Below are 23,460 nucleotides of genomic sequence, written 5' to 3' on the forward strand. Positions count from 1 at the left end.
GTTCGTGTGAATTTTATTTTTTTTGCTGTCTAACTTGTTTCCCAAAGTGAATATGAATTTAAGTAGATTACATAACACTCAAAATGAGTTATGCTGGGGAGCGTCAGTGAGATGCTTAGCAGAATAAAAATAGCTGTCATTACATAAACTCACTTCCATTTATGGCTTTTATTGGTGTAAAGGTAGGAATGGCCCGACGTGAAGTGTGGCAGCACCGCATCTCGTCATCCTGGGCTCCAGCAAACCTTAGTTTCTGCTAGAAACCATGCTGCTGATTATTTGGTGGCTCTCAGATGGCTCCTTACGTGCGTCACCGTCGGGCCAAGTCACTCCTCTGTCCAAAGAGGTGGTCCAGTATCTCCTGGATTCTTCAGTCCCAGTGGAGATGCATGTAAAGCTGGAAAATGTGCCATTCTCAACAGGACGTTGGGGTTTCTGTGTGGCATTGCAGCTGTAATTAAAAGGCTTTGGGTTTGTTTTGCAGTGCTCAGCAGGCTTGGGTATGCACACTGAAAAGGTGGTTTTCATGGGCCAGTCTAGCTCTTCTTTGTGGACTATGGGGGTGCGTTGCGGTGTGTCCCACGCTTTGTAATCCTCCTTCATGGTAGTCGTTCCCTGAAAGGGCTTCATGCTTTTCTTAATGGAATGCATAGGTGGCAGGACTGGTTTGGTGCGCTGGCACTTGTGTGCCTTGTAGTCCGCATGTGTTGTGGAGAGGAACTCACTGTGCTCTGCTTGTGGACTGGATTCTTTGGCTTCGCCTTGGCCGTGGAAGTTGGTTTCAAGGGACCGGGTCTTGAATTGCTCAAAGAATTCACTGGCTTTGTCAAAAACTTTGTGGTTTATGTCCCAAGCCACGTTTGGTCCCGAGGGAGTTCCATGCTCTAATGGCAGACGTTTGTTGGTTCGGTACACTGGCTTCTCCCGGCCTGTCCTGGGCTGCAGCGGATGGGTGACGTAATCAGACCTGTAGCTGGTGATGCTTTCAAAATGTTGAGGTTCTCGCTCCTGTGGGACTGGTTTAGAGTTAACTTCAACTTGGACGGATTTTTTCTGGAAGCAACCCTCACTGTTTGTGACAACTAATCCTTGGTTCACCTTCAAGCCGTCATGCAGCTTATATGGCCGGCGCATGTTAACTTTCCATGTTCTGAAGTCATCTGGGAAAAAAATAGGAGACACAGAAAGTGGATTTGGATCAGAATGTAAACAGTTTGCCACCTGTTAAATTGATGTTCATCTTTTCCTTTAATAATTGATTATTAAAGCATTACTTTAATATCTATTTCTGAACACACCTTTACAGAATCAAGCTTTTGTGGCAGGCGATTCCAAAGATTTGAACGGTAGTGTGTTGCTTTTAAATTTCTTGCGATGTATGATCTTGAAATTGCTTACGTTTGTACACTGAAATGTAGTCCTCTTCCTTGGATTCCATCTGGTTCGCTCTAGCGCGCACAGGATTGTGTGGAGCGCTGGTGCATTTCTGGTTGTCTTTAGGTGGCTGTGACGCCTTTGGTGGAGTCTTCATCCATTTGTCCACATAGTATGATCTGAAACACACGTAGAAACTGTAAATATTCCAGTAAGGTTCAGGTGGGTAGAGTGCTAGTTGCACTACATCATGGACTATTGGAGCTTCCAGGTGGAGAGACACATGCATCATTCTGCCTTACCCAACAGAAACATCAGTCCTCAGAGGTGAGAGCAAGTCTTCACAGTTTAAATAAAGGCAGACTCTGTGTCCAGTGAGATAAGACCAACACTTTATATCCTACCTTGTGTATGTGCTCATATCGGCACTCATCCCCTTCAGTGAATGGTAAGGGTCTCTCTGCATTGAGGTCGAGATGATAGCTGTGTAGCAGCGTGGGGGGAGGAACCTCTCCTGGTACTCTGTGGTCATGGCCCGTGGCTGGGCTTTGTGAGAGTCAGGGAGCTTCCTGGACATCAAGGCAGGGCGAGTTTATAACACGTTCAACAACAAGGCAACTGTGGTTTAACCTTCATAAGACATACAAAGGCATTCAGACAAGGTATTAAATGCAAGGCAATACATGGGCTCAAATACATAATGACTAAAATTAAACAAGATAAATAACTAAAACGTAATCAGTCTTTTCTCATCTTTTACAATGATAATCAAGTAGCATATATATCGTTAGGGCTACATAATGGCAGAGCTTTGCAACCTAGTTTTGTTTGCACAAAAATTATATGACCCTATGACCCTACAGGTCATATAATTCTGTTGAAAATGTAAAATTTGAAAATACACAAGTAGGTCACCGGCTAATATTGTGTTTTCTAACATTTTTTTAAAAAGCCCAACCAAATTGGTGTCTCGTAAAGAAACCATCAGAAATAGATGACCTCACCTCGTACGTGGGGCATGGTAGCGGCACTTAAGCTCATCAGTTTTGGGCGGCATCGCTCGTGCGGCGGTACGCACCCCGCGCGCTTTCTTTGCGTCCTGTGGCTCGGAGCTGTTGCAGCCTGCTCTGTGACTCTTCGCTGCAGGCCTACAGCGTATGAATTATTGACCGGAGCAACATGGGAGAGTGCGTTGAAGGAGAGCAGCACGCAGCGGCCGGGAGCTTCTAAAAATAAACACCGGTGGATTGCTCTCTTATGCGGTTGTCAAGGAGAGAGCGCGTGATGATGCGCTTTTTATTTGGAGCGTAAAGAGGATTCCAAACCGGTAGTAAAGTGACAGAAGGTGGAGGAGCCACTTTTGAAAAAGATACCAAGTGGGCCATCAGTGTATGGGCCCCTTGAAAATGAAATGGCAGTTCTCAATCTGTGCAAGATGTTGCTTGTTCCGTTTTGTTTTTTTGTTTTTTTATAAATATGCTGAAGATAAAGGTGCAGTCGGGTTGTGCGTTTTGCAACGTGACTTGGTCGCAGGACTCCATCTGTCACTTTGTGATCATGTCCAAAAGCATGGAGGGAGGGCGCATGCGCACAACACACACCGGGGACTAAAAAAAATTGTGACCCTGTGAAGTGCCCATTCCGCCAACGGATGTTGTCATGGGGATTTTTGCCACGCACAAATGTTGAATTATGGATTTTTGAATCCACATGAGCACGGTCGCTGCGCTGTTTGTCCACTAGATGGCGTCCAAAGCTTAAAAAAGTAGGCTACAGAGAGTCCATTGGGTCCACAATTTTACTTTTGGGTCTCTTATTTGCACCTAACGTTACATTTAAATGAAGTGTTTGATTTGTAGTAGAGAAAAGACAGTGTTTTAAACAGCATCTGTTGAAATCTGGCGTCAGATCAGACTATAACTTTATGGCTGTAAATTAATTTTTTTTTAATTTGCACATAAACTATAGGCTACAACTGCATTAAACCAGAACAGAAATAAAACATGATTTAGCAAAATACATATAAATGCAAGAGAAATAAATGACAATTGGAGACTCACAGAATAATTCAGCATCGATCAGCAGAGTCATAAAAAGAAGACAAAAAATAACCAACTCTTGATAATCTGTAGTTTGGGATTCATAGCCTATTGTTCACCGTGATATCTGGCTGTGTCTGGTTTTACAAAAAGGAAGGAACGAATTGTAGAGTCGAGTGGTTGTGTTCAAAGTACCTGTAAGTCAAATACACATTAGTACCTGCATTGGGTGAAGTTTCTACAGTTTACATAGTGAAACTGGACATACTGCCCATCTGTCGTTTTTAACAAAGGCTCTGCACTCACAAACGTGTTTTCAGTTATTCTGGCTCATTAGACCTCTGCTCATGTTGAAGTTGGGACCCTAACAGGTGAGTGAGGGAGATGTCAATCAAGCAACCTGAAGAGGCAGTCCAAGTGTGTACTTTTGCGGACATTTTCCTCCACTGGATGTGGCATTTAACATCTCTTCACCTGGAAAGCAAATTTCCCAGTACTGTTAGTTTGATTTTGTTCCAAATGACATGCCAGAGATATTATAATGTCTGTTTTTATAATAACCATTAGCATAATGGACTCGACCCATGTGAGAGGGGCAGGCATGGATTTAATGAAAGTAGCCTACTGTTACTAACTTATTCATAAATCAAATCATTGTAGAAAACATTTTGGGGAGCACAAAAGCGGCAAAAACTGCCCTGATAAATGGCAAGTCAGATCCGCATGGATAACTCAAACCTCTGTGCAGTTGTGCTTGTGCATACCGATTATTTTCTCAGTGATTTGGAGTGAAGATGATATTTTCAAAGAGAAGCATTAAAATGCAAACAGGGCTGGAAAGAGGAAGATCGGGATAAGAAGCCAGAAGTCTGGGGAGGTTTATGGATATTTGAAGTCTTTCCCCATTAAAGATTTCTGACTGCGTATGAAAAAGTACTTCTCTATTCAGTGTCACCAGAATCACTCCAAATACATGTTGGCACCTTGAAACGGGTGAACAGAGCAGAGGGATAGATGTTGATGGTGCTTAACTCTAGCTCAGATTAAGAGTCTGCACATTCATTTCAAATCCCAGCCTCCAGCCTCTGTGCATTAACAGAAACACTTGTATTGATGCTTGTGTAAACCAGACGGTTTTGCCGAAAGCCTAGTACATTAGATTATCATTGTGCCACCATTCAGACACGCTGTTCATTCATTAATGTGGGTTAGAATTTATGCAAAACTGGTTAGACTAATTTTCCATTCTGCATTTCTCAGTGTCAGTGTTTTAGATCGGAACCCTGCGTCACTTTGTCAGAATGACCAGCTGTAAAGACGAGTTTTATCCCCATGCCCTTTTATTTTTTTTGCCATTATCATGTGATACTGTTGCTTGTGCGCATTGTCTGCTGCTGCGCTAACCAAACCCACGAAGTAGATATGAACTAATTTCAGAATACAAGGCATCAAAGGAGGGCCACAGACTGTGGGGTCGCTGAACGCCAGCATCTCTGTTTGAGCGCTGCTTTGGCTCTCATCTCATGATGTCTACTGAACACAATTAATCAATTTTAGTGAGTGCGTCCATCCACCCAAAAAGAAAGAGATCTTTTAAGATTTTCGTGCGTTTTTACGCAGCGCCATGGCCAAAACCAACCTGTTAAAGTTGCCCTACAGTGGCTGCAGAAATTTTAATTCTTCCTCATACAACACGACAATTCCATGCTGATCTATTATCTTAAAAGTGTTTGCCATCTTGCTAGTGCTCATACAGTGAACCACACTTTCATAAAACGCATCTAACTGCCTCTTTACGCAGCGCCCCGTTGTTCTATAACTGGAGATATGACAGGAGTACAATACAGCCTAACTGCACATCATGTCAACAGCTCGGCTGTAAGAGCTCAAAAGGAGCAGGTCAATAAATTATGTTAATCAGTCGGGACAGATTGGAGGCGTGTTGCTGTCGTAATGAGGGGGAGCATGCCTGCACCGTGGTGGAAAAGCTCCGAGTGGTAAGGCTGTCTCCGCTACATGCGCGCTGCCTTCTATTTCCCCAGCCTCTCTTTCTACTTTATTGTGCGTAATAGCAATTTCCTCTGCAGTAGACTACTGTGCAAGGCTCGGTGCAACAAGTTTGCAGGAGCCAGAACACGCCGTCAGACAGGTTGACTTGATTTGGCTGGAGCGGAACTGTCTGTCGCTGTCACCACAAAGTCACTGTACGTGAACGCCGCGTCTCACACGCACTCACTCACTCACTCACTCAGAACAGTGTGCCATAAATTCGTGACTCGGCGCCAGATGCAGTTTGCTTCCAACAGCGCGTGTAGTTGTAGTTAAATGGAGATCGCGGAGGCAAGAGGAGCATCCAAGTGCTTGGAGAAAATGGAGAAAGAAGCGGCTCCTCGGAAGCGACAGTATTGGCGCACAACAGTGCTGAACATAATCTCGTCTGTATGTTCAGTGGCGTCCATCGCCTTTTGTATTTTTCTGAGCATGAACACGGCTGATATTAAGAACCGGGTTGTGGATTTGGAGAGTGGGAACGGCGAGCACACCTTTATCCGTGCCCCTGGCTACTCCATGGATGATTTTAATTCACTGATTGAACAAAGAGTGGATGAGCTGCTCTCTCAGGTAAGATTGACTTTTGCACTTGCTCCCCCTTAAGTTAATTGTTTTTACCTGCTTAATTGCCCATGAAGGGGACCATATTTCAGTAACAGCTGAACAGATACCCTTCACCCAATACTTTGATTTTATTGAAAGCATCATGTGCAAATTAATGTAAATGGAATTCTTTTAAAATTTCAGCGCTCCTACGAACATTTTGTCAAGATTCGCACTGCAAGAGAAGCGTCACCTGAATGCAACTGCCCGCCAGGTAAATGAAAAGTACTTTCTCCAGTGCACTCTGGACATGTGGGTGTCTGTCGGTGTGACACTGGATTTGAAGCCTGTTTGAATAAGACCACCGTTGATACAGGAATAGATGGAAGCTTTCGTAACCCGGCCTTTTAGTTTATTTCATTGAAACCGTTTGCACATGACAGTTTGCCTGGATAGTAGTGTTGATGGTTTGGGGAGGTCCTGCTGTGAAGGATGCAGACAGCTGACTGGCCCTTTAACAGAAAGAAAGGTATTTAACAGCGGTCTATACATAGAGGCGCTGAGATGTTGTTTGGCTTGTGATGTTGCCTGCTCACTCACAAAATAAAACAAGCTTCTTGAAATTCACATTTCCCACCAGTAGATGGAAACATTCATTCCTTCAGCATTCTGATCATTTTGGGATGGAGTCAGGGTTTGGTGAAGTAAGTGCATCAGTGTTGGGAGATGCTGCTGTAGGATGTTGAAGGGGGCTGCTGCACAATTTGAGCATGACTGTTACAATTTTATTTTTTAACTTTTAAATGATACCATTTACTATTTTGCATCATTGTCAGATATCAATGTTGCTCCTGAATGTGTGATTGACAGCTCCAGTAAGAATTATGTGGGGGGTAAAACGAAATGTTAATATATATACAAATTGCCACCACATTAGCAAGTATCCAATTCTAATGTACAATTGAGATGACTGTGCAGTTTAAGATTTGAATGTTTTCTCCCTGTTGTTACATCAACTAAGAGTGGTGAACATAACACATTTAAGTGACTGAATCTCGATTTATATCTTAAAGGATGATTTTCTTTTTCATTCTGGAGTAGGCATGGCATATCATCTCTGTCAAAATGAAAACCACATGTTTTTTTTTGGCCCTCCATCTTAAGCTAAATGAACCATTTAAAAACCCATTGGATCAACCGAAGTTGACAACAAGAAAGTTTTTCTTAGCTCATAAAAGGTTTGACATTTTGGAGATACATGGTTTTCATAGAACAGCGAGGATATGTGAATTTCTTTAAGATTCCACCAGACATGAATATTTACTGTCAACTTATCTTTATCTATCTCAGTGTAGATAAAAGGAGTGCTTCAAATCAGAATGGGGAGTAATATCTTGCCTTTGTAAACAACACGTTAATGGTACATGGTAGTAACAATACCAGGCGCTCTCAGTGTGTCTGGCAGAAGGCTGTCTGTGTGACTGCACTGCTGAACCACTAAACTACCTGCTGCAGAAAACAGACATGTTATTAAAACTTTTTAAAGTTTGATGAAGAGGGATCTGTGCGCATCACAGCCTCAGGCAACTCCATCTGGCAATGTGATACAGTAAGTAAGTGTGAACATATACTGTCGGTGACCTCTCTGCAAAGGTCATAGTTGTGACATTGTGCAGGCTAGCCTTGTGGCTGGATCTTTGGATGGACAATCCAGGCGTCAGAAAGCATCTGTGCTGCAGGAATGAAGTGTCCTTGGACACGATGCGGGAACCTTACGAATGCCAGGGACTGTTCTGCTGTTGTCCCTGACTTCTGACCTCTCTGTTGGGGGATATCAAAAAAATCCCCCCCACCCCCTACCAGGAGTATTACATCCATCATAATCAGACATAGGTGAAAGAAGAACCAAGACAGGTGAGATTAATAAACCTAAATGACCCAAATGTCTTAGTTTTCACAAGTGGTTTATCAATTGTGAATGACTCATCTGAGTGGGAATGCCTGAATTACTAAGCCAGAAGTACTGGAAGTATTAACCATAATGAGACTCTCACAATCATGCTTCTCTCTGTTCTCAATCCATATCATATGTCTGCCATTTATTTTCTTCCACCACATTTCTGCAAAGGGCAGAAACAAAACAATGAAAACATTTCACATCAAATGAAGCGCAACAACGCTATAACCAAGGCGGCACTGGCACTCTCAAATTTGATTTTTTTTTCATGTCCAGTACTTCAGTAATCCAATAGTTTTTTGAATTACGGTTAAATACAAAACACATATATCATCCTTATACTTTGAAGAGTCTATAGTGTATTTAATAGTTAGTTAATGTTTGTTACACATGCAACTAATACCATAGTTTGTCAATGCCTGGGAGTGGGTTTTTTATATTATATTGGGCCAAATATCTTTATACCGTACGCATGCTGAATGGGTTTGCTCAATATTTATCCTCTCTTATGTCTAGGAGACAGCCCCTGGCTCAGATGTGGCTTTTTTCTCTCTTTGAGGGGAGGACCGTAATGTGCTTTTCACAGTCTTCACTTTCTTTCTGTCAAAGAAGATGGAGTAGTTGCAAAGACAGAGCAATGGTCCATAGCTTGAGGATATTTTATGGGTTGCTTCTGAATCAGAGGAAGTTTGCTATCTTTTATCAAAGAAAGTCTGTCATGAACTTCACGTATATTTTATTCATGCCGATGTGATTCTTGGTTAATGAAGGTGAAGTTATTTTTTTTTATGGTGCCATTTGTCATTCTAACAGTATCTGGTGTCGCTGTCGTGTAGCACTCAGTTATTAGCTTCAGAGTGACTAAAAGCATTTTCACACTTTAGCTGTGATAGTGTCTGAACCTAGCCACATTAGCGGTGTGGCTCTCGGAATGGCAAAATTGGTGTGTGGTCATCAACTTTAATTCATACTGAAATATCTAGATGGATTAGATGAAATTCATACTGGAAATATCTAGATGGATTAGATGAATTGCCAAAATTTCAGTTTGTCTAATAATTTAGTTTATGACTATTTACAAAACTTATATACTTTGCGTCACTGTCAGCTGTACTTTGTGTTCAGGCCTATTGTAAAATGTTAGCATGCTAACACACTAAACTATGATGGTAAACATTAGCATGTAAGAATTTGCATTGTGAGCGTTTTAGCAGAGCAAAGCTCACTGTCATTCTGCAACACTTCCTCATACCTAAACAACAAAATAGATCGATTGTCAATTATCCCAAAACAACATACAGTATATGACTGTTATATAAGTACAATGACCTATATTACTGTTCCCCAAAACAACATGTACAAGCATTGGAAGGTACCAGTCCAGCGACAGGCGTACCAGACCAGAAGTATGTTACATAAGTCACATGATGTTAAACACGTTGTAAACGTTGTGAAACAGTTGTAATTTGGTGAGGTTTAGGAAACAAAACTTCTTGGTCAGGTTAGGAAAAGATCCTGGTTTGGGTTAAAATAAATACATTATGTCACATGACTTAACTCCCTACGAAACGTTATTTAACTTAAAATAAGTCAACTTCTGTCACACGGGGCTTGAACCCCAGTTTCCTGAATGCAAGTCCTGAATGTACTTGACCCATCCACCCCACCCATCTCCTTAACGGGACTTTGTCACTTTTTTTGTCACTCTTTTGTCACCTGACTTCCTCCTTTGAAACTGTCATGTGGCCACCAGACAATAAACAATAAACGTAAAAATGGGTCGTAATAAGCTGCTGTACATTTGACCTATTTGTCCTCATTGTGGGTTTAACCCTAGTTTGTTTCTCTGGTCTGCACCCTGAGTTTGAAAATCAGTTTTTACACCACACATTTGCTGAAAATAGTATTGGGTCTAGGGGGAAAAGCAAACCTGTCTAACCAAGTTGGTTTGAAGTCACACCCACTCAGTATACCACACCGTGAAACGAGTCTCCTTCTAATAATTGTTTCAGCATTGGCGGGCAGTTTTCTTTTTCATTTTTTTTGTGTACCTGCTCCTCCCCTGGGATCTGCATTCCTAGCAGGGCCTGTTGTTTAATGGGACTATAATAAAATGTGCAGTCAGCAAGCACTGGTGCCCCCCCCCCCCCCCACATCCCCTTTTCCCCACTCTGCAGCATTTCTTAAAGTTAAAAAAACCTGGAAGCTAAACACTGGCCAAAGGGCTCGCGAGAAAACAGAACAACTTGCGGGACTTTATTTTTCCCTCCCGAAGGGCAAAGGGGCATGCAGCAATATCTGTTTGGCTTGCTTTGTCAAGTCCAGATTTGATTCACTTCAGTAGAGGCAAAACTACACAAACACACAGCCCACAAAATTCTCAACTAATCACTCCTTTTCAACTCCTTGTGGCCAAGCTGGGTTACTCTCCCCCTTTCCGCCTCACGAAGTGTGTAATCCCAGTGGCCTGATACAATTACAGTTGTGCCAATCCCCTCAGATATCCACAACTCAGTGGGCAACTGGTAATTAATCACTGACAGCTTTTGAATTTAGCCCTCTGTGTGGTTTGGTGCTGGGAGGTGCCCTAATGGCCATGTAATTACTGAGTGCTAGGTAAAGCTAAGCAGACTTCCAGGTAGCCACTGCGGCCAGCTGCTTTTAGTTAGGTGGATCAGGTTAGGCTGCTTTTGTGAGCAAGTGAGGCCGGAGACGAAAGACGGAGCCTGGGAAACCTGGGAAACGGTGAATAGGCAATTGTGATTCTCATTGCTGCTAAATTGCTTAACAGGATGTCTACATTTACATCATGAGCATGATGTACTGTACACAGTGAATAACATCTTGCAGGGATCTTTTTATGCATGAAGAGCTTGACTCATTCAGCTCAGATCTTACATCGGTCCCAATAAATTAACATGATGTGGTTTATCATGATGAATCATCAGAAGTGGTGCAATTGCCCTAATTTTCAATTCTCACACAAGGTTTATTATAAAGGGCAGGATGCTGGAAATAGCACAGATGCCCTCTTTATACCTTTGACACAGCAGTTTTTATGGGAGATGATGAGGCATGTTAGCTGAAAGCACTGGTATTGACTGAGGGGATTGAAAGGGTGGCACGCTTTCAGTCCTTTTACTATACATTAACCTGGGACACTGAATGAAGATGAGATGACATGATTTTATATGAGCGATGTCACAACAGCACTCCGCTGGAGACTGAAGTACTTCAGGCTGGGAGAGTGGGGACGGGGCCAGAAGAATGGAGGGGGAATCGAAAATTGTGCCTAATGGTTTGTCTCATGTGTCCTTGAACATTTCCTGGCACTGATCCTTAATCGTCATTTTGTGTGGAATAAAGCAGGAAGCTTGGAGATCCTGTCTTGGCTGCATCTACATTTACTACTTGGAGTTCGATCAAGGGGGGTTTCCATCACCACTATATAACAGCACACCCCACAATTGAATAAAATAACTGTCTCCCGTTTTTATTTGGCATTCATTTGCTCCCAAAATAGGCTGTTTTTATGATAAAATGTTTTCCCTTTCCCTTTGCACTTTCTGCGTCATCTTAGCATAAAGTTGGACAGGAAGATTTGCTTCAACGTGAAGCAATATTATTCTTGTCTGGTTTTGTACGTGCCTTTGATAAGCTCTTTGTCAAGCATGACACCCAAGCTGTTTGATTACAGCTGGAGGAAGGCAAATTTGTTGTTAAAATATTGATTTAAATAACTAAGAAGCATCACATTAGCACACCAAGCGGCCCTCTGGTGGTGATGCTGGTACAATATTACCCCTCCTTCCATAGCCCGGTGTTAAGTTTTGCATGCCTGACAAGCATTGCGTGCACCTCCAAATACTGCTTTTAAACACTGTAATATCCATTTGTGGGGTTCATCAATGGTGGTAAAGTATTATTGATTTAAAGTATATATTTTATATCAGAATCGTTAGGTTTAGAATCGTTTTTTTACATTTAGTAGAAGTAAAATTACTTATGATTCAGCAAAAATATGTGGTGATAACTGCGTTTGATTAAAGTGCACAACAAAGTGTCAAGGACCTTCAGAGGTGGATGCAGAATTCGGCACAACACCAAGTAACCTCCAGTGCACGAGGAGGAATCGCTGATGTTGGTACACTTTGATGCTCCTCCTCCCGGGATCCAGTGCTCCTCTATCAGAGCTGGGTGGTAAATCCTCCATAAAAGACGGCTCACAAACTCAGTTCCTCACCCGCTTGGTGCCCTCTGACACTGGATTCAAAGTTCCAGTCATCCTCCTACTGAAGTCTCCTTTGTGATGGCTTAAGTTCATCCGTCCCTTCACGAGCCCACACATTCATCCCTGACCCACCAATATCTCAAAGAGACTTTAATAGACAAGAGGGACCTTTTTTTAAAGTGACATCCTTGTGGAACAGCTAGTCTACTGTTCAATATGGTGATTTTTCTGTGACTACAATGGCCACTAAAATGTTTGAGGTATGAGTACTTACTTTGACTCTACCAATCTTTAAGGAGTGATGTTTTTTATCTCTAGTAGCGGAGTGGGGCTGTTTTTTCCATGAGCCTGTCCCTGTTTTGTTTATCAGGTTGCGGTAACATGTGAAGATATGCACCGATAATTAATTTAAAATATTTAAAAATTGGCTTTACAAATGTTTCATGAGGACGGAAATGCATTTTTGCTCGACTTAAAGGATACTCATTATGTTTTGGTGAGAAACTGAATGTAATAATACATTGCATTTCTTTTACCGGCCTGTCTTATTGAAGGTCTCCCAAGGAAACTTTTGATACATGGTCAGTATTTCCTGTTTCTGAAGCATTATTGGCATGATGCAAGCAAAATGTCAAATGCAAACTACATTATACATGCTCTCCAATGCCTGTCTTTTGTATCATTAGTTTTGAATGTAAGAATGATTTTCCAGTGTCTGTCATCAGTTTCAAATCACCAGTAAAGCACAACGATGCCAGCGTTCACCCGTGTCATGGAAATTCTGGGCTCCAGACAAGCAAAGAGAACTAGGAACCCCTGAGGCACTCCCCACATGCTCTATACCCCTCCCTTCCCCACCGCCTGTGGCTTTGTGCCCTCAGGCCTCTCAGCCCTAGCAGGCATGGAGGATCGGGGTGAGGGGCACAGATGCTGCTACTCTGTACACCATCAGCTTAATAAGAACAGGCACTACAAATAAAACAGGCCGTTTTTAAAAAAAAAAAGCATTGGGACGTGCCACGGCAGGAAGCTATAATTTTGCCAGCGTGTGCCTGACATGCAAACTATGGTTAATATGGTCCTGCCACCACTCAGGGGCATCCCTAAAATGATGTCTTTAATTTTGAAAACAATGTATGGTTGGCGTTTTCCGCGTCTGTTTATTTTATTTTTATGTATGCATCATTTAGTCCACAGACTGAGGGCAGAATTAGCTTAGAGCTGTTCCATGTTATGTTCAGTTCTTTAGTCCAAAAACAGCTCGAGACCGAGTCATTTTTTCTCTTTGGATAAACCTGATAGAGACTGCATGAAAAGACTTGTGGTGGGGATGGGCGTGGAACCTTATGTTTCATGTTTTATAAATTCAAGACCCTCCTAATTGTTGTTAATTTATAGTGACCCTCCCCTTGAAAAGCAATGCAATACCCTCCCCGCCAATATTGCAAAATGATGCTCCAGTATGAAGTTGGTACATTATAAGACTATTTAGATCCATCCCAATTTAAACATTTATTATTTTAATAGAATATCTATTTTCAAAATGTACACATGTATCAGTACCCACATTAAAAGTGAGATATAGCATATATCAGTTCTCCCAAATTTTCATCAGTTCAATCAGTTTTACAAAATACTCCATTCACTCTGTGTTTTTGAACCATGAGCTACTAATCAGATGTTACCACTGGCCTGAATGTATGAACGGGACCCAGGCACCATGTTCTGGCTTGTGTTGGTTGCATATGCTAGTGGAAAAAAAATTAAACACTCTTTGCTAGCGATAACGTCCACTTACAAATCACTTATAATGAGAGAGTCCATTATAACTATAATCACTTATAAAAATGGGAATATCTGTATCAGGGTTTTGAGACAGGACTTCTGCATATGTCAAAATGCACCCTTATGACCCATAATGACCATGAAAATATTTTTTTTTGTGTTACAATCTTGATCTAACAAGGGAAGGTTGAAATAATATATAACTAAGGTTGGAAAAAAAAGTTTCTCCTGGTCTCCCAAAATGTCAGAATACCTTTGCTTTAGCAAAAATAAATATAATACCCTCCCTCTTTTCTGACACCCCAAATAATAGTACAGTCCCTAACCATAAATCCATCTTATGCTTTCTCTTGATTGACAGTTCTGACTTAAAATAACAATTCTTTCATTGTATTTTGTTTAATTTCCAGGGTTTGAAGCAAGATAAAACAATCTACACTTAACGCAGCATTGGCCAGTCATCCTTTCAGAACATTTATTTATGGTGGTTGCAAAACATTTATTAGCGCTAACATTTTGGAGTGCCCTCTATTCAATTTTAAAACCCTTTAGTCTCAGCAAAAACAAACAAGCAATCCCTCAAACTATCCAAAGACAGCAGGGATTCAGGCGATTTCTCAAAGTGGAAATAATGATGGAGGCAAGCAGGGTTTGCCCAGTGGCTGGCCAGATGATGTATGCTCCCAGAGTTGGACTTCGAAAATAGTCCTAACTGTTGGATCAGACTGCTGGTGTTTCTTGTCCACTGGGCCAAACACCATTAGACGTCCAGTGTGTTTGTCAGTTAAGTTCAGCCCCCCCCTTCCGTCCCCTTCCATGTTCAGATAGATACAAGAATGTCTTGCTTGAGATCTTGTCGGCTTGTTCGATGCCCCCCCTCCCTCGCCACCACTCACCAGGGGACTTGCACTTTGCCAGCCGTCTCTTCCCTCTCGAAGCTGTGCTAAATGTGACATGAAATATGATATACTGTAGATCTGACAGGGTAATAAACACACCGAGCAAACATTTGAGCCCTTGTGCACTCACAAACATGCTGTTGCACACAACTGTATCACAAAATATGCACACTCGTGGACCATCCAACTCACACATACCTACAGACACCAGTGCCAAAGAAACATGCAGCCATGCGTGACACTCTGCAGTCCCTCCCTACAGATTTGTAACTCTATTACCAGTGCCAAAGTTTTTTTGATGATATTGTGGTTTGGTTAATTACATTGTCTAAATTAAGAGAGGGAGAAAGCATGAAATAAATGGACTACAGCCATTCATTCACAACAAGCTGTGATGTTAAAAATGGTTTGGAATGTGGTTTTTCTAATTAAGGCTTATTTTTCCTCAAAATTTATATATGTTTTTTTCTTTCCCCTTTAGCAGGCAATTAATCTAAAACATGCAATTAAATAATGTGGCTCAAACAAACGGTGCCCGGGGAAGTGGCAACTTGCCAGTTTAACATACCTGGGAATCTACATGCATCTACCGAGGTTGTGTCAGTAAAGATGGATTGATATGCAGAGAGTTGCCTCCTGGTCTGGTTGTAGCACAGACAGTCTTGGCTTTTAGGGGCCCCTCCCCTTGTATCTGATGAAGAAGAGGGTAGAAACAGCTGTGTAAGCCACAGTTAAGGCCTGGAAAACCCAGTGGTGAGACAGACAACCTTATGCACTTTAATTCAATTGAGCGGTCATTTGATATGGTCCAAGCAGGCTAGACGCCTGGTTAAATTGTAATTTTTGACAGCTTGATAAATGGCACTGATGCTCTGTATGCCTATGGCTGCCTGAAAATAGGTTTGTCTAATTTCTAGTCTTGGGAGTTAGGGACACTGTGCCATAACAATGTGAACTGCTTGTCCACTTCATTGCTGTTCTTCTATGGACCAGTTCTCACTGTGATCAGTGTGGCAGGAGATACAAAATTCATGAAATAATATTCAATAAACCCTTTCCCAGAACAGTCATTGTACAATCATAGTAGGCAATAGGCACAGCAGGCCTGTCAGAGATTTCTTTGTGGTATTTGGTATTTGAAGACTTGGTTGGTTGTGTTGTAGGTTGTGTAGAATTGTGAGAAATAGATTAAACTGTGTGTTTGTCAGCTATGACTTAAGCTGCAAACGTTAGCATGCCCTGCTTACTAGCTTAGTACATACTGTAGCCTACAGTAATAACTTAGCCTTACCTCAAAAGCCAAGGAGCATACTAGCTGATGACATTATTTTGTGGGTTATGTTTATAAAAACAAAGTTCAATAATAGACCTTGCCAAATATAACAGTTAGCCCACATCCTCAAAGCCTTTTCTCATGTAAAAGCGAAACATACTTTTTGAAAATACAAACAGTAAAGCATAAATCTAACTTCTGTGCAGCTATTCAGTTAACATGTCCTGCTGAACGTAGCAATCACATACATATTTAAGACCCTTTTTCATTTCAAATGAGTCAGCTGGACACAATACGAAGTCTGCTGCTGATGGAGTTTTCAACCAACGCAGAGTTAAAGTAATTAGCTAGCTAGCTTCTCTAAAATCTAAAATCTGCTAGCAATAGTTGTCATTTTACCAGACAAAATCGTCGGTCACCCACTACAGATGAGAAGCCTTTTCTGAAGTCTCAAACATTACTATAAATTTCTAGTGGTAAATCTGACACAATCATCTTTGGAAATGCAGTAACTAAGGGGAGCAGTGTTTATACAAAAAAGTAGTCACGAGAATTTTAATACTACTTATACTTTAAAGACTACTTAAAGGTAAAATTGTTTTTGTTTTTTTCCTGTCCCTGCTGAAGAAAGATGATCTCAGTTGATGATGCCATTCATCTGGATTCATGCTATTCACACTGTGGTTGATGAGTTGTTTATGTGCATTCATGCATTGGTGTCTGTTTTAATGAATCAGGCAAACTGGGTGGAAATGTTATGAGATTGTAAATCAGAATACCTCATGCATATTTTATACATTCGTCTTGCAAACATGAAAGTATAATGATCATTTATGCTGAATGTAACACCCAAATGATGCACACACAAAAAGTCAGCAAAGTTGCCTTTAAAGTGAAATTATTTATATTAATATATTTTTGAGGAAATGTCCCAAATTCCCTACAAATTCCAGTACTACTATACATAAATTAAGTCCAGTACTGTGGTAGGATACAGATTACTTTTTTTCTATGGGTTTTATCTGTACAATGGACGCTTTTGTGATAATACATCTGCTCCAGTGTCCTGTTGAGAAGTTTGAGAGGTTTGTGCGTCATGTCTCGTTGTAAGTTTTGTCATAGCTCTAATAGCACATTGCTATTAGCATATGGCTACAGGGGCGGCTGTAGATCATCCATCAATCGGAGGGTTGGTAGTTCCTTCTACCCACATGTCAAAGTGTCCTTGAGCAAGAGGCTGAAACCCAAAGTCCTTCCATTGACTGTCAATGTGTAGGCAAAAGAGTCTGCCACATTAATGTAATGTAGGTTAATTAGTCCCCTCCACTGAGCCATGCTACTGTCTCAAGCAGTTTCACATCTCGTGAGAGTCTCATACTGCAGTTGTTAGTCACTGAGATACAAAGTTTAACTTCTCAACAAGATTGTCAGGGTCGGCTTGAGCTGGAAGTGCCATTCATTTCACACGGAACATTGCACTTACCGCCTGCTGTGTCAGCTGCAGGGCGCTTCAGGTAGAGCATGCACCGGATGAATTCAACACATGCCAGAAATTCTATGCATATACCTGAATGAAAGTGTTGAAATATATCAGTGTCCAAGTATATTTGGATGTTCTATTGTAGATAGTATGCATGTAATCTTATTTTGGTGGCAGTTTATATGTAGGACGAGCACATTTCCACCTGTTGAAAGATAATCTGTGCAAAGAGCAAAGTCTTAATAAATCAGAGCCATCCCTGCTCCTTAAATTTTTAGCGCACTGTAAATGTTTATTGTCTCATAAGTGCGCCCCCAAGTGTTTTCACAGATTTCCCAGGGTCTGTGTATAGTTCAGATGAATGGAAATATTTATATTTATAGTTTGAAGCTGCAGCAGATTTAGATGGTCAAATCCACTGAAGCCCGTCAAACTACAGTGAGAGCGGGGTGGGTGGTAGTAGGTGATCTTTCCTTCTTAGCAGATATACTGGTTGTCAGCATGACTGATGTGGAGTGCTTGAGGTAGAGATTATCTCTTTCTCAGTGCTTAACAGAAAAAGATGAGTAGGAATCCATCACTGTGCCCTTGACCTTCAAAACAAATTACCTCCCCAGCGTTCTCCCTGCCTCGACTGCCATTTTTGAACATTAGAGGCTTTTTTAATAGCCGCGGGAAAACATTATGGAGAAGAGACATGACTTTACATGACATACATCTCAGCTGATTAAATATGACATGACATGCCAGTAGTTTGAACTCGCTACAGTATTTTTGTACTCAGGGTAAAATGGTTACCAGATTAGTTTATCTTTCCCGTAGTGCCAAATACATGTGTGATATCTATTTAAGGAATACAGAACACATACTGATACCAACATTGACTATTGGATTGCAGCTTCAGCGTGCATTAGCTGTCGGCTTCAACGTGCTTTCCCCTTTCGTGTAATATAATAAATGAGAAGGAAACTCTTGCACACGTGTGGGTCTGCAGTCAGATCCCCAGTGATCGTGCACTATTGACTATCCCACCTATAAACCTGGAGTCACTTTTTGAGGTGGATGTCATTTGGCATGAGCTGGCAAAGTATCTGCGTTACTGCAAATGTCAGGTCCCAATATTATGAGGGGTGTAGGTTTCATCTGTGCGAGAACAGGGAAAACATGACATAACTCAGTGTTTCTTTAGTTTAAATCTTGAGTCCCATAGGAGTTATGGCACTCTTGCTTGTGAATGTCATACCCATAAATCTACATCTTGCCAGCACTAGATCCAGTTGCAGTTTAAGACAATGCTGCTGAGTGGAGTGAAATTATGTAGTTAATAAAGCCAATTCCTGCTGAAGTTTTAAGGAAAAAGAAGTTTTGCAAAATCCTTTGGCTTTTCATCTTCAGAGGTAAAATACAGAGTTAAATACAGTACAATGGCTGAAACTCATTACCACCGTTTAAAATCTCAGATACTATTAAGTGTTGGGTTCACTGATGTATGTGGTTGTGGCCTTTCATCGAGTTTGTACTGGTGGTGGCAAGGCAAAGCAAAATCAGTGGGCCGGATATGAAGCTACCACTGAGGGGTGCTGCCTGAGGCAGGGTGCAGTGCTGACAGAGGTAAGAGCCGCAGAGGTTTAGGTTGCAAAACTTTTTTTGATACGAGCAGACTTTGCTGAATACATTAGGACTGAAGAAGCCTGCATAGCATATATTCATTCAGTCATTATATACAGTGAGTTGGTCAGAGATGAGTGATTCAGTATTTTATTGTTTTTTGAATAAGTTTTATTTGTGGTTGCATGCTGAAGAATAGCACACTGAGAGATGTGTGTGTGTGTGTGTGTGTGTGCAAAGTGTTGCAAGTGCAAAGGAGCTTACAAGAGAAGAAAAATTGATTTGTACTACATTTCTCTCTATATAGTTTGCTCTGACACTCTGCTCCAGGTAGACCCCCCCCCCCCACACACAGGCCTGTTCTCAGATTAGCATGTACTAGCCAAAGTCAACACTAGAGGAAGTGGAGAAACGACTTCCCTCATTCGCACCAGGACTGCTAACACCTCACCAGATCTGGTGTCAGACCAGTCAGTTTTAGATGTATAATTTGGGTTTAACGTAAAACAAACCTCAATCAGAAAAATCTGAGGAAAGAATTTATTGATCCTTTTATTTTACTCTATATTTCTGTGGGTGTTCTGCTTGTGATTCCAAACTTTTGAAATACAAAGGTTCTCTTAGGGACAAAACCAATGCTGGAGGCAATGTGGGAAATACTGGCCGATCACTTTACATCACTTTACAAATCACATATTTTCTGGGTTTGTCCTTTTTCAATTTTAGTATATTGGCAAGACATTGTGAAGAGAGATAATGAAAAGAAGTTGATTGCACATTATGCAATCCTGGGCAAAATCTAAGACAAATTTATGGCACAGGAAGAATAGCTCTTTAAATAAGTTTGGCTCCTAGTAAGAAAGCCATCACATGAAAAGGGCTGCAAGCAAACCATCTAGCCAAGGGCAACTGGAATAGTCAGTAAAATAAATTGTAGGTATCTGACCTTTATCTTAAAAGAAAAGTTTGGCATTTTGGAATATACACTTATTCGACCAAGAAAGAGTCTGGCGCCCAACCTTGTAAAACTAGATGATTTGTTGCTTTAACACTTTGGTTGTTGTCGTACAGATTGAACAAAAAAGAGGCCACATGTTAAGAATTGTTGTAATTAGTGGTAGACAGATTTATTTATCTTTGGAGAGAGCCAAGCTAGCTGTTTCCCCCTGTTTTCAGTCTTTGTGCTAAGCAAAATTAGCCAGCTGTTGGCGGTAGCTTCATAATTATTATTATCTAAGGCTGTGTTTGAAACGGGCTAAACTACTGTCTCAGAAGGTGTCTAACAGGACAGCGAGGCATCGAGTGCTGTTCGAAACGGCTCGAACGATCTCTTCCTGTCACCTAAGATGCCTTCAAACTGCCCCCGTAACTCTCTGAAGGCAGCATTGATGGTTCCTATTGCCTATAAACCAGTGCAGCTGCAGCTGCAGCAGCTTACGAAAAATTGCCAAGATGGCGGACAAACAAGCCGAATTCGTATATAAATATACGTTTTTTGTAGTTTTCTCGCTGCGATAATTGAAAAGTTTGTTTGTTCAGTATGATTTCTGAGGCGTCTTTTAGCCATTTGTCCGTTTAATAGCTAGTTAGCTGATGCTAAGGCTAGCGTCTCTTCTGACAGCAGAAGAGACACAAGACGACGTGCTGACGTCACACGTTGTCGTAAGTGCTGCCTTCTGAGGCACCTGTCTGTTACGGTAGTGAGGCAGTGAGGCAACTGCCTTCCATTTCGAACACAGCCTAACTCTCAGCAAGAAAACGAATTAGCGTGTTCCCAAAAAGTTGAACTACTCCTTTAAGACTATGATATGAACAAATGAACACATAAAAAATGGCCAATTTGCAAAATAAAATGTAATCCATTACGGTATTGAATAATTATAGCACTCCCCGTGTCAACCAACAAATTTAGCTTTTTATGAAACTGGGGTGCATCTCTATGCAGGAACATTCTTTTAGCATTCAAAGTTATAGTGAGGCAAACTGCTGTAAAGCAGGTTACGCAAAAGTCACCAAAATATCATCAAGGCACTACTCACCACCTCTTGATGTCAAAATTGGGTCATGTTCAAGGCCCTTCCCAACCCACCCGTGTTTAATTGCCATGTGCTAAAGAATTTCCTATGTGAGCACAAACCAGTCAAGTCTGGTGCGGCCTAATAATTGTTCACTCAAATCGCCTCTTTGTGCTGTCTGCACTCAGGCTGCTGCCAGGACCCCCCCCTCTTCTGCCCTCTTCAAATGAGATCTCCTCATGCTTGCAATCATGGCTCAGAATGAGCCATTGCAATTCTAACTGACAGAGGTTATCTGCTCAAAAATCCTTTCGCTCCCCATTGCAGCAGTCAGCTACTACTTTAAAGACATGTCTAGCCGTTTGATTTCAACTAGGAGTAAAGCTGTCTTTTACAAGCAAGCAGAGACATATCCCTTCCTCTACCAATGCAGCCCCTCCTCTGCTCTGTCCAATCGCCTCTTTACCCTGCTCAAAGGCCCTCTCCAGCTTCAACAAGAGGAGAATGGGGAAGCAAGCTGTTTGGGGTCCACAGCTATTGACTGGATTTATTGACTGGGTGAAAAAAAATAAGCAGCAATGACAAACACAGAAACAGTCTGGTGGGGCAAAAAAAACTTTGTTTTAGGCAGAGCAGTCTGTGTGTGCGCTGCTGATATGGATCCCCCATGAGAAGGCTCAGGTCACTGAATCCCTCTTCAAACAGGCCTCAGAAAAAAAGATTTATTTTGGGTTTTTTTTTTTACTTCAAAGTTGGAGGGCAAAAAACAGGAAACTAACAGGGTTTTTAACATGCTCTCTGCAAAAGGGTTTTCTGTGACGCTTCAGAATGATAAATTACATAAATGTCTTTTGAGGCCACATTAAATGGTTGATGAAAATAGCAGGCCCTCTGAGAGTTTACTGTGCCTTTTCTGCACAGTATGCTTTGATGATGGTAAATGGTACACTGTTCTATCTGCTTTGACAAAATGTCAAGGTCCTGAAAAGGTTCCATCCTGAGTAATTTTCCCTGTGTTAGTGTGTTTTGTCTCCAGTGAGCACAGCAGCGTACCGGCGTGACTTTTAATGATTGGTGTTGAGTCTCTGATGACATGGTATTGTTGAGCTGGCTGGGATTTTACCTGCACTCGCCATATCCATTAGAAACCTCTGAAACTCTAAACTGCCGCAGAGATGAAGCAGGTTAGGTTTTGCCCAATATTGATGTCTTAAAAAATCGAATATGTCATTTAGCTTGTTTGGTTGTTGTGTGTGTAAGTGTGTGTGCACAGAAATTCAAGCTCAGGTCAGACAGACCGTTGGCATGGTTCCTAGTTCTCACCAAGAAAGCAGCCCCTGTCAGACTCCCAAAAACCCAGGGCTGGAGATGAAACAGAGAAGAGTGTGTGTTGGTGTGTATATGTATGTACTGTGTATGTGTGTACCTATGAGCCCTGTGCATCTCCGGCTTCTTCCTGCGTCTCATACTGACATTTCCAACCGGTGCTGGTGTAAATAAGGCCACCAACCACAGCAGGTGTGGGGAGCAGACCTGGGAGCAGGGGAGGTCTGCATCCCTTCAACTCCAGGCTGCAGTGAAACCGTCCTGGAGAAGTCAATATTTGCTCTCGGTATCAAAGCCGGCCCTGTTTTTGTATCAAAAAACCAGGCTTTACAGAAGCAAGCTTGTCCATGATTCCAAGAGATGTCAGGGATGCCATATGCAAAAGTTGCACTGGTGTTACACACTTGTCAAATTTGGGCAAAGTAACATAAAGTGGTTAGGGCATAAATTGTGTGTGTAGCCCCTTTGCTGTAATTTAAATACTGTGGCAGTAGCCTGAATTAAACAGCATTTACATCTTCATGTCTCATGAAAAGATTAGTGAACAGAACATTTAAAGCTGCTAACTAATTGAACTAATCAATAATTTGATATGAACCACACTAATTGAACTAATCAATATCTTGATATGAACCATGGGTCATGCAATGTGAAAGATGTCAGCACTAGTCACAAACCCACAGATGGTTATCACCCGATTTCAATTCACGCTTTTTAGTGTCTTTCAGCTCATTGTTTTGATTTTAGAGCCAGCAGCTTTATTGTTTTGGTTCACCCTCACAGCTCTCATCAGTGTCTTTTCTAGTCACATCAAACAGCTTTTCCCCCAGCAAATAAAGATAACTTACCAGCCCAGCACCAAACGGCACACAGACAAA

General features: G+C 41.6%; 2 protein-coding genes across 10 annotated transcripts in view; one reads left to right on the forward strand and one right to left on the reverse strand.

The window, feature by feature from the left end:
- Positions 1 to 144: 144 nt before the first annotated feature.
- saxo2 (stabilizer of axonemal microtubules 2) lies at positions 145 to 2,661 on the reverse strand. Its single transcript, XM_038732193.1, has 4 exons — positions 2,379 to 2,661; positions 1,779 to 1,943; positions 1,399 to 1,553; positions 145 to 1,160 (listed from the first exon to the last, which is right to left on the reverse strand). The coding sequence occupies exons 1-4, from the start codon at positions 2,429 to 2,431 to the stop codon at positions 247 to 249; spliced, it is 1,287 nt and encodes a 428-aa protein (XP_038588121.1). The 5' UTR covers positions 2,432 to 2,661; the 3' UTR covers positions 145 to 246.
- Positions 2,662 to 5,332: 2,671 nt separating this feature from the next.
- Positions 5,333 to 23,460, forward strand: part of LOC119912977 (collagen alpha-1(XXV) chain) — a 152,043-nt gene continuing 133,915 nt past the window's right edge. For 2 of the 9 annotated variants that reach the window (XM_038732267.1, XM_038732272.1), the window contains exons 1-2: positions 5,336 to 6,035; positions 6,213 to 6,282. In XM_038732267.1, coding sequence (XP_038588195.1) covers positions 5,739 to 6,035; positions 6,213 to 6,282 — 367 coding nt within the window. In that variant the 5' untranslated portion in view covers positions 5,336 to 5,738. Of the gene's footprint in view, positions 6,036 to 6,212; positions 6,283 to 23,460 lie in introns of all 9 variants that reach the window. The other 7 variants (XM_038732269.1, XM_038732268.1, XM_038732274.1 and 4 more) reach the window with 6 other exon arrangements.

The sequence above is a fragment of the Micropterus salmoides genome, unplaced genomic scaffold (genome assembly GCF_014851395.1).
Source record: "Micropterus salmoides isolate LMB-PRFRI ecotype aquatic unplaced genomic scaffold, ASM1485139v1 Ms_hic_scaffold_2, whole genome shotgun sequence".
In the NCBI taxonomy this organism is placed as follows: domain Eukaryota; kingdom Metazoa; phylum Chordata; class Actinopteri; order Centrarchiformes; family Centrarchidae; genus Micropterus; species Micropterus salmoides.